General features: G+C 46.3%; 1 protein-coding gene across 1 annotated transcript in view; it reads right to left on the reverse strand.

The window, feature by feature from the left end:
- Positions 1 to 4722: 4722 nt before the first annotated feature.
- The window catches only part of ppargc1b (peroxisome proliferator-activated receptor gamma, coactivator 1 beta), a gene marked incomplete at its 5' end in the record, with an annotated part of 54094 nt that continues 48204 nt past the window's right edge, over positions 4723 to 10612 (reverse strand). The window contains 6 exons of the mRNA XM_084469673.1: positions 4723 to 4841; positions 6861 to 6988; positions 7611 to 7729; positions 8258 to 8315; positions 8753 to 9422; positions 10412 to 10470. Coding sequence (XP_084325799.1) covers positions 4750 to 4841; positions 6861 to 6988; positions 7611 to 7729; positions 8258 to 8315; positions 8753 to 9422; positions 10412 to 10470 — 1126 coding nt within the window. The 3' untranslated portion in view covers positions 4723 to 4749. The remainder of the gene's footprint in view (positions 4842 to 6860; positions 6989 to 7610; positions 7730 to 8257; positions 8316 to 8752; positions 9423 to 10411; positions 10471 to 10612) is intronic.

Consider the following 10612-nt stretch of genomic DNA (forward strand, 5'->3'; position numbering starts at 1 on the left):
TCTAAACATTGCAACCGTATGTAGGGAAGCCTGGACGACATGTGATCTGCTAAATTAATTCTGATTGGCCAGAGATTGGCCTGTATTGCAAAGCTAAATCGTTGCGCTCAAACGGTTCCTACAGCTAGCGGACAGATACATCATTTTTTTTCCTTATTTTTAAATGAAAAGGAAACAAGAAAAAGAGAAAAACATGCCCCTAAAACGTGGGTTTTGGTGGGTCTAAGTGAGAACATTCTGGTGGCATCTTTCAAAAACAAACCAGCGAAGATGTGAACAAAGAAAGCTGTTGACAAACGTTTTTTTGTTGTCTTTTGTTTTATTACTGTGGATGTATTTATTTGTTTATTTTTGGTCAACTTGCCACAAACATTTTTCTTTTTTCTCTCTCTCAACATGAACCATAACTGAGAAGTGACAACAAAATGTATTGCATTGGAAGAGGACTCCCTGTGGAAGGAGAATATTTTTGGGTTTAGGTTGCCGGTGGCTCCCAGACCGGGATGGCAGCCGTTTTTAAATGTGTCGCCGTGTTCTCATGACACGCAGGAAAAATGGTCAACATCAAATAGTTTTCTATAAGAAAGTATATAATCATCTAGATATCTACACAAACACATAAATATATATATATATATTCATATATATGTATATAGCTTCATTTTATATTATGGCTGTATTGAAAACAAAAAAAACTGTTAATCACGTCAGTCTTTGAGGAACAAGAAAACCAGATTGGATTTGGACAGGAATTGGAACTGGAGTCGTTGCACCACCCCCACCAGTTGAGTTTTAAGGCTTGTCATGAGAGTGAAGATGTTTAAATGTCATCACCTCCAGCTCAATGCACCGTCCAGAGCAGGATCCACCCTAGAAGCCCCCTCTTCATCATTCACACACACACACACACACACACACACACACACACACACACACACACACACACACACACACACACACACACGCAGACACACACACACACACACACACACACACACACACACGCACACGCAGACACACACACACACACAGATTGTTCCCATGGCCAATGACAGCAAGTGCTATGATTTTAGAATCCTAGCTCTAGAATGGAACTTACATTTGGAGAGGAGGTTGACCCGAAATAATTGAATCCACCAATGAAGAGAGAGGGGACTTCTAAAATGGCCATCGCTGTACCGAGTAACACTCTACTTTCAGAAGGGGGGTGAAGTTATCAATAACGCTCTAACATCTTCAATTATTATCATTTTTTTCTTTTTTCTCCCTCTCGTGTTCCAATAGCAGTCATACGTGTAGACGTGAGTTACCATATATACCATTGTCTCTGACACAGATAAATTAGATTTTGAACAGACCTGTGCACCATCAAAATGTGGCAATAATCTAGTTACAAGTTTCCCTTCAATGAAAAACAATATATATTGTGAACAAATGCTTCACTACCTGGGGCGTTTTTCTTTTGTGCAAGAGTATAGTCATACATTGTTGTACATGTGTATCGTCTAAATGTCGTAACCATTAACATTCTTCCTGTACTGTTCTTTTTTGGATTTTTTTGTACGTTTAACAGCCTTCTAAACAGAGTAGCCTAGAGAATTTGCAGTTCAAGGTTTGCCCAAAGTTGTATTTCAACCACCAAACACCACACTGTACATTATTACCTTTATCTGTAAAAGCTTTTACTTAGGTACGATTAGTAGCTATTGCATCAATTGTTTTTTTTTAAGAAAACAAAATTAAACAGACAAACATATTGTCATTTCAAAAATGGGCAGAGAAAAATAACTTTCTAGTACAACAGTCTAAAGGGAAACTCCTCTCGCATCTCATGCTTTCCCAAATATGATGGACTTTTATTGTGAAATATCCCTTAAGTTCCCTTAATATCCTTCCTGTATTGAACACCTTCTAACTTTCTAGAGCCCAAGCTTCCTGATAATAAACAACCTTAACCCGCCGCCTTTAAAAAAACACACTTACATCTTTTTAAATGTTTACAATGAGGCATAGTGCTATATACACATTATATATATTTATATATTATAATATATTGTTTCTTTTTTAATATGTAAACCAGCGTATCCTCTCCACTTTTTTAGCAGTGTACAAACTAAGCACAAATACCCATCCTGGTAGAACTGATCCGGGTCAATTACTTTGAATTTTCAAACGACTTTTACTTTGGTGTTTTCCAATCCATACGTAGTTCACCAAATTTGTAATTTATTTAGTTTAGTTTTCTTGTTGGAGATCAGCCTACGTGTAGCGTCCCGAATAAGGCATCTTTGTACTTAGTGTGTGTCTCTAAGAAAGTCTAACGAGAATCGAGAGATGTAAACATTCAATTTTTCGTGTGTTACCAAGGGGTTGATTAGATAGGAGGGTGGGCGTGTTGGGGGTGGTGGTGGGGGGAGGGGGGGGTACAACTTGTACACAAAGTGGGTGGGTGTCTGTTATGCAAAAGGTGACATACTAGGGGAGAGGTACAGTCGGTGGATAGATAGATGGATAGATAGATTGCTAGATAGTGTGGATAGATAGAGGGTTGGGCGGTGCTGTCGAGGGACGCGGGGATCCCTGAACACAATAACATGGAGAGGGGGTGTGGATGAATCGGGGGGGGGGGGGGGGGGGCTGGGAACAGCTGCAGCTCTAACTCTGATACACACGAGACACACACAACACTCAGGATAGATACGCACATGCTAGCCACAGAAAACAGTTAACGGTGAGGCCAAAGAGGAGGAGGGAGAGAGAGAGAGACATAAAGACAAAGAGAGATAAAGAAAGGGAAGGGAGCGAAAGAGAGAAAGGCCCCTTCATTAAGTGGCTATATACCATTAACATGGGTTTCAGTCTTTCTACCTTGGTCAAACCAAAAACTTGGGGAGGGGGAAAAGCAAAAGCATTTTCCGGAAACTTAACAGGAAGAAACCGAGAGCAAAGAGAGTAGAGGGTGGGGGGGGATTTGAGTAAAGGAGAAAGAAATGGAAATGGGTGAGACAGGGAGGAGAGGAACAGAGGTGGAGATGGTAGAGATGGACGTGAGGTAGAGAAACTCAGCTGATACAATACCTCTTGGACAACAAGGTCACGACAAGGTCACGATTCTCGCCCAGAACCCTTGGGTGTTGTTCTCCAACACATGGCTCTCTCTCCTGGGTTCTCTCTCCCCCCTCCCTCCCTCCCTCCCTCCCTAGGTCAACGTCTACTGGCGGTATCAGGTGTGTGTGTGTACGTCAGACTCTACCAAAACCAAACAGACTGCATCAAAGACCAAACCATCAGGTGAGGGGAAAACGTCAGCGGATGGCAGGCGATACATTCATGGTTTTATCGAAGTACATTCTGTTGAAACCAGAATCTAGATTTCAGTTAACCCGACTGTGTGCCGAACATGGAAGATAAACATTGTTAGAGTAAACTGATTCATTTATATATATATATATATATATATATATAATTTCTATAGAAGTCCTTTAGTATTCAATGTATTGAAGAACAGATTGACTATTGATTGAACAGAAAGTGATGTTTGGGGGGATATTTTTGACAGCATTGAAAGTGAACGGCAGTTTGGCAAATACAATAAAGAAAGACAAAAAACACGTCTTAACATGTTTGACATCAACGGTCTAACTATTTACAGACCTTGGTAAAATAAGTGCTATTTGACAAAACTTCTGGGCCTTCTGTGCCTAGTAGAGTCCGCTGTATGCGACCTGATACATCAGCCAGTAGAAGAAGCCATTTTGAGCGTTGCGTTTGCAGACATGAGGGAGAGGGTTCGTCAGAGGACAGCAGAAACTTCTACCTCCATACAGTGCATAGATCAAATCAAGGAAGCACTACAGTTACAAAAAATAAAAAAAGATGATTTTTTTTCTTCTTCATTTTCGATGTGTAAACCCTTTAAAGTCAAATGTTGTTGTTTTTTTGTTAATTTCAGAATTTTCATTGTCCGTAACACGCACACGCACACACACAGTTAGAAATATTTTCGTTTAAATTTGAAAACATCAATAATTTTTTTCCTTTTGCTAAAACAAAGTTGTTTTTTTTCCCACAACGTCACTACTTTGAGGCAAAACACAGCTCGCGGTCTCACCAGGCGTGACCAGAGAGTGAGTTTTTACGAAAAATAAAACACGCGAGGACACACACACACACACACACACACAAACCACGAAGACCAACGTGACCAACAAGACGCGACGCGGGAATAGCAAGGTATTTACGCCACACAAGGGTTCTCTCCCCGCCAACCTTCTTTGGCGCGGGGTGATGATGTCACCAACACAGACAACAGGAAGCAGCTTCGTCGTCGACCGTCGCACAACGACAGGAAAAAAAGTGTCTGCCGTTGTTGCAGTAGTAGTAGTAGTAGTAGTAGTAGTAGTAGTAGTAGTAGTAGTTGTACCATTGCTTTTTTTTCCTCAAAAATCAAACCTCTTCCAATCGTATCATTTTTGCTCTTTATTCTCCATGGCTTCGGTCGTTTGTATTTTTAAACGCTGTATACTCCGGCGGGAAAGTAAAGAAAAGTTCTAAACTAGGTCTCTCTCGTCTTTTTATTCCAATGTTAAAAATGTAAACAACTTTGCGAGGTCGCCTTCCGCACGGGGCCCGGTGTGGAGGCAGCGGGGCTGGAGGGGTCGGGGGTCACTAAGGCCAGCCGTGAGGAGGAGATGGGTGTTTGGGGGGGTCGAGGGTGGAGGGGGGGGGGGGGGGGGGGGGTGGGGGCCGTCAGCGGTGCAAAGACTTCTGCGCCTCCTTTAGGAGGGTGTCAAAGTCCAGAGCGTCGTACTTGCTCTTCACGGGACCCGGGCCGGCTTCGTCTGGAGGAGAGGAGGAGGAGGCAGAGGGAGGAGGCGGGAGAGAGGAAGGAGGAGGTGGAGGAGAAAAGGAGGAGGAGTGAGAGAGCAGGAGGAGGAGGAGGAGGAGAGAATGAGGAGGCAAAAGGAGGAGGGCGGGAAAGAAGGGAGGAGGTGGAAGAGAAAAGGAGGAGGAGAGAGACAGGAGAACGTTGGTCAAGCTGTTGGTTTGCGACACATAACATAGCATAATTCATTGTTGACTTTGGTGCTCGTGATTCACCGCAGGGCAATGAATGCACCAGTCACACACCTAGGGCAGAGAGAGGGTACAACTCATAGCATTATCTGATTACATCATCGGATCAGTGTGAAGCTGCTGTTGATTGAGATCAAACAGAAAGCAGCTGAACAGCTCAGAAACTGCTGCTAGCTAATGGCTCCATTAGAAGTGCTTTCACTTTGAAGCAGACAGATCAATTATTTATGGCTAGTTGACCTGCATGTTGTTATTGGTATTTTTAGTGCGTGTGTGTGTGTGTGTGTGTGTGTGTGTATGCATGCATCTGTCTGTGCTTTACAGTGTGTAAGTATGAGAGTTAGTATGAGTGTGTCTCTGTCTCTCTGTGTGTGTCTGTTACTAAGTTGTATGAGTTTTATCTGCCTTCATTTGAATGTGATTCTGCGTTAGTGCATATGAGTGTGTATGTGGATTAGCATGTGTGTGTGTGTGTGTGTGTGTGTGTGTGTGTGTGTGTCGGAGAGTATGATTGTGTGTAATAGTCTGAGCTAGGCTTTTCACACATGATGTCCTGAAGAACTCTGGAGAATCACGTCCGGAGAGGATCAGGAGTTGCCCTTTCACACATGCAACACTAAACACGCCGTATCAGATGTGGTCACACTTATTGGAGATACTCTGTATACTTTAGGCGAGGGCTGGCGCCTGGGTAGATTGGTTGGAGGCAGGACGTGATGCAAAAAGTATGCAGCAAAGGTTGCAGTGTTTTGTTTAAAGGCTGCTACACACTGGCCCAACTGCCATCTGAAACGTTTGGGGAGACTCGGACGAGTTCGGGATCAAATCTTTTCCGTGTGTTCAGCTGTGTTGGAAGCTTTGGGAACCACGCGGACGGTGTCTGGTCCGATTCAACATGCAAAGACTGAGAGCGCTGACGTCTGAGGATCTGAGCCTCTGATTGGTTGTGTGCTGCTAGCACACAACCAGCGAATCAGCACGGAGTGTAGGAGGGACGGACTAGCGCCACGAGACTAGTGCCACCCGATGTTAAGGCTTATTGCATTTCACGCAAGCGCAGAACGTAAACGCTAATGTGCAGTTGGCAGTAGTCTTATCGGTGTGTTTCAGTGCAACTTTTCTGCCGAACGGGTCCAAGGAGAGGCAACGGAGTGGTGGTGGGATAAAGGCAGTTGGCCGTTGGTTTGAGTCTGGGCGGTGTGTAGGCCCCTTAACACATCTAAGACGCACCAACTTTGTGAGCATGACTATTTTTGCAGTGATATCAATACTGCATTTATTTAGACATATGCACAATGCAAACAGAAGAGTGGAAAGCAGAAACAATGTAGAATGTGTTTGTTGTTGTCTTTGTCTATTCTTTGATTTATGCCGGTTTGACGCCAGTCGCATGATGGAAACGTCGTCAACACGTCAGCAACACTCACACTCGCTGATTGTGAATTCTCCGCGATTCTCCAGACTTTATACTAGGGGCCTGGCGGGTTAAACTCCGGAGGGGCGTATTCTGACATTTGTCTTCACACATACAGCCCCATCAGGGATTATCCGTAAAATGGCCGACTTTCAGTGCATGTGTGAAAGGCCTATTATTGGGCATGTGTGTTTGTGTGTGTTAGTGTATAAGTGTGTGTGTGTGTGTATTATTGTTTGAATATAGTTGTGTATGTGTCTGTGTGTATGTGTATGTATTAGGGTCTGAATATAGATGTGTATGTGTTTGTGTGTATTTGTATGCATTAGTGTATAAATAAAGATGAGATGAGTGTGTGTGGGGGTCTTACCCAGGTCTATGTAGCGTTTCCTGCTGAGTCTCTGCAGACCGTTGGCTCTGCTCTGGAAAGCAGCCTCTCCCTCTCTCCGTTGTCTCTCTGAGCTTCCCTGGCGAATCTTAATCACCCCACAACGCTCTCTACACACACACACACACACACACACACACACACACACACACACACACACAGAAAGAGAGGGTCAGTCAGAATTGCTTCACATTAAAAAGCATTTTAAGAAACAGCTTGAAATCCTATCACATAATACTGTGATTCTGTATTGTGATACAGACAGGCAAATAGTCAAACAAACTGACAATGTCAATCAGCCAGACAGACAGATAGTCTGTCTGGATAAGTAGATAAACAAGTAATCAGTCAGCTAGACAGCCTGCCAGACAGCAAGGTTGTAAGACAGGAAGGAAGTCAATCAGACAGGTAGCAGACAGGTAGCCAGTCCAATAGGTAGCCAGTAGTCTGTTAGGTAGTCAGTCCAATAGGTAGTCAGCCAGACAGGTAGTCAGACAGGTAGTCAGCCAGACAGGTAGTCAGACAGGTAGTCAGACAGGTAGTCAGACAGGTAGTCAGCCAGACAGGTAGTCAGACAGGTAGTCAGCCAGACAGGCGGTCAGCCAGACAGGCGGTCAGACAGGTAGTCAGCCAGACAGGTAGTCAGCCAGACAGGCGGTCAGCCAGACAGGCAGTCAGCCAGACAGGCGGTCAGACAGACAGGCGGTCAGACAGACAGGCGGTCAGACTCACTCGTTGCGGATGATGACCTTGCAGTCCTGTGCGGAGCCGAAAACCTGGAAGCGTTTGCGCAGCATGTTGTGCGTGACGCTGCTGGGCAGGTTGTGGATGTAGAACACCTGGCAGTTGTCCTGGTAACAGGGAAACCATGGCAACAGGCGGGGGACAGATGACATTGCAGGTTTAGGAGGGGAGACATAAAAGGTGTGGCGCGGCGGGCAGGAGGATGTTCGGACAGGCGTTCAGAGTAACGATCGTACAATCCGAACAGGATTCATTATTTAAAACACGTCTCTCGCTCTCGCTCTCTCCGAGTACAGAGATTGAGGCTAATATTGACATGCGTACTTATTGACGTGTTTTATTTTGATTAGGGATTACAGCGTTTTAGAGGATTCCTGATCAACACCTCTTGTCGTTTCCTGCGAGTCTTGTTTGTAGACGAGGTTAGCCTAAAGTGACACTATGAATTCCTATGACATTATGAATAATGGTCACGCTTATAATGTTGAACACGAACATGATTAATTTGACTGCTTATCAGATTGATGTGTGAATAATTGTGGTCAAAGCAGGGTTAGAGTAGCCTAGCGCAGGTTAGCATAGCGCGGCATAATGGAGCATAGTGTAGCAGGTGTGTGGCGGGTCAGGGATTCTACCTCGTCTGGTTTGGCTTTGTTCCTCTGTCTGTCAGCAGGACAGCCCTCCGTCACCTCACTGTTCAGAGAGAGAGAGAGAGAGAGAGAGAGAGAGAGAGAGTGAGAGAGAGAGAGGCAAATATAATAGATACAGAGTCAGAGATAGACATAGAAACAGAGAGAGAAAGAAACAGACGGCGAGAGGAATAGAAAGATACAGATATATAGAAACAGAGAGAGCGAGCGAGAGCGAGAGAGAGAAACAGTTATATATAGAAAGAGAGAAACAGACAAAGCAAGAGAAACAATAGAGAGGAAAGAGAAAGAGAGCGAGAGAGCGAGAGAGAGAGAGAGAGAGAGAGAGAGAGAGAGAGAGAGAGAGAGAGAACAAGAGAGCGCAGTAGGGTAATGTTTAAATGTCAGACTCCAGGAGATGAACTGCGGCTAAAAAAGAGAAAAATTCACTCAGGATGCAGCAAAGCCTTTAGTCTCTGCTCACTCCTCCCCTCCTCTCACCTGGAGTCCATCTTGCCGGCGGGGGAGCCGGGGGAGGAGTCCATTGCGGGGGAGGGGGAGCGGGAGGAAGATGACCGCTCGCCCTCCTCTTCCTCCGACGCCGGCGGTGTGGCGGTGTGTGTCTGGCGGTCGGACGCCGCCATCAGCGACATCACCGCCGCCTGCTGCTCTTCCTGAAGTTTCCCTGATGCCCTTCCTCCTCCTCCCCCCACCTCCTCCTCATCCTCCTCCGCCGCCGCCGCCGCCTCCTCCTCCTCCCGCCCCTGCCGCTGCGGCCCGTCCCGCGCCCGCAGGATGGCGCCCAGCAGGGCGGCGCTGCGCTTGCGGCTCTCCCCCAGACTCAGGGCGCAGTAGTCGTGGTCGCCGTAGGGACGGTGGACCACGGCCGCGCCCGCCTCCCCCTCGCCGCCGCCGCCGCCGTCCCCGTCCGGAGCCTCGCGCCGCAGCTGGGCGTAGAGCTCCGTCTGCTCCGGAAGCTTCCGCTGGTGCTGGCCCCGCGGGAGCCAGGAGGAGGGGCCTCGAGCGGGGGCCCCGGGGCCGGAGCCGGTGGTGGCGGTGGTGGTGGTGGAGGTGGTGGGAGAGTCTGCCCCGCTGCCCCCGACTCCGTCCGCGGGCTTGAAGAGCTCGTCCTCCACCAGCTTGTGAGGTGGAGTGGTGGGCGGAGTCAGGCCTGCAGGGGGAGGGGCGTGTGTTAATGAGGGTGTGTCAAATGATGTCGATTTTACAAAAGCAATCGTTTGAAGGCAGAAGAGTCAGGCCGTTAAATAATCGATTGGCTAAAACACCCAATGAAATATGAACATACGAGCTAAAGACATAGTTATTATTTATAGGCCTATAAATATACAGTATACTTTGTTGGACACTGTATTCCACACTCTTACTCCTTGGAGTATCGAGGAGAGATATACTTAAATTGTCATATTTTATACTCCTTTCTGTGTAATAGAATAGAAGACCCGCCTCCGAGGCTCCCGGTTCACTCTGTCAAATGTCTATGGGAATTTACATGCCGTTTTTGAATGATCGTACATAACAAACTCTGTAGGTGGCGAAGAAGTAAAAGCTGCGTCACGTTTTGAACTACACTTTTTCCATCTAGTTTCCACTGAAGTTTTGGATTGTCGGTGCCGTTAAAGTAGTTAACTATTATGAAGAAGCATTATGCTAACGCAGATCTGCCCAGACTTCGGACGTCACGACTCTCCCAAGTGTGTAGTTCACAACGTGACACAGCTTTTACTTCTTCACCACCTACAGAGCTTGTTATGTACGATCATTCAAAAAAGCCATGTTATTTCCCATAGACATTTGACCCTGGGAACCGGAGCATTGGAGGCGGGAGTTATTCTTGAGAGGTCTATGGAACAGGTAGTACATGAGTAATACTACCAATCTACTGCTCTTCTGTATATCTGAACGTTGTTCTTATCTACTCACCTGTAAACCTCAACATATAGTACTCTCCTGTGCTCTCCTGTATACCTTGATGTAGAACTTATCTCTTACTTATCTCTTACTGTTACATTGGATCTTAACACAGTGGCCTTCACAGTAGGTGTGTCTGGTTTTTGATCATCTTTGACCTTCCCACGTTGAACCCTGTGTTGCTCAACCAGAGATGGGTCAAGAATGTAAATGACCAGGGGAGATATTTACCTGCAGTACCGCAGAGATCCACCACCAGCGTCTGCTCAAAGGACTTACTGCTGAACTCTCTGGAGAGAGGAGGGGAGGGGGAGGAGGAGGGAGGAGAGAGGGATGGAGGGAAAGGGGGAGGGAAGGAGAGTGGGGGAGGCAGGAGGGAAAGAGGAAGGGAAGGAGAGTGGGGGAGGCAGGAGGGAAGGAGGGAGGGAAGGA

The sequence above is a fragment of the Micromesistius poutassou genome (genome assembly GCF_964030765.1).
Source record: "Micromesistius poutassou genome assembly, chromosome: 6".
Taxonomy (NCBI): Eukaryota; Metazoa; Chordata; class Actinopteri; order Gadiformes; family Gadidae; genus Micromesistius; species Micromesistius poutassou.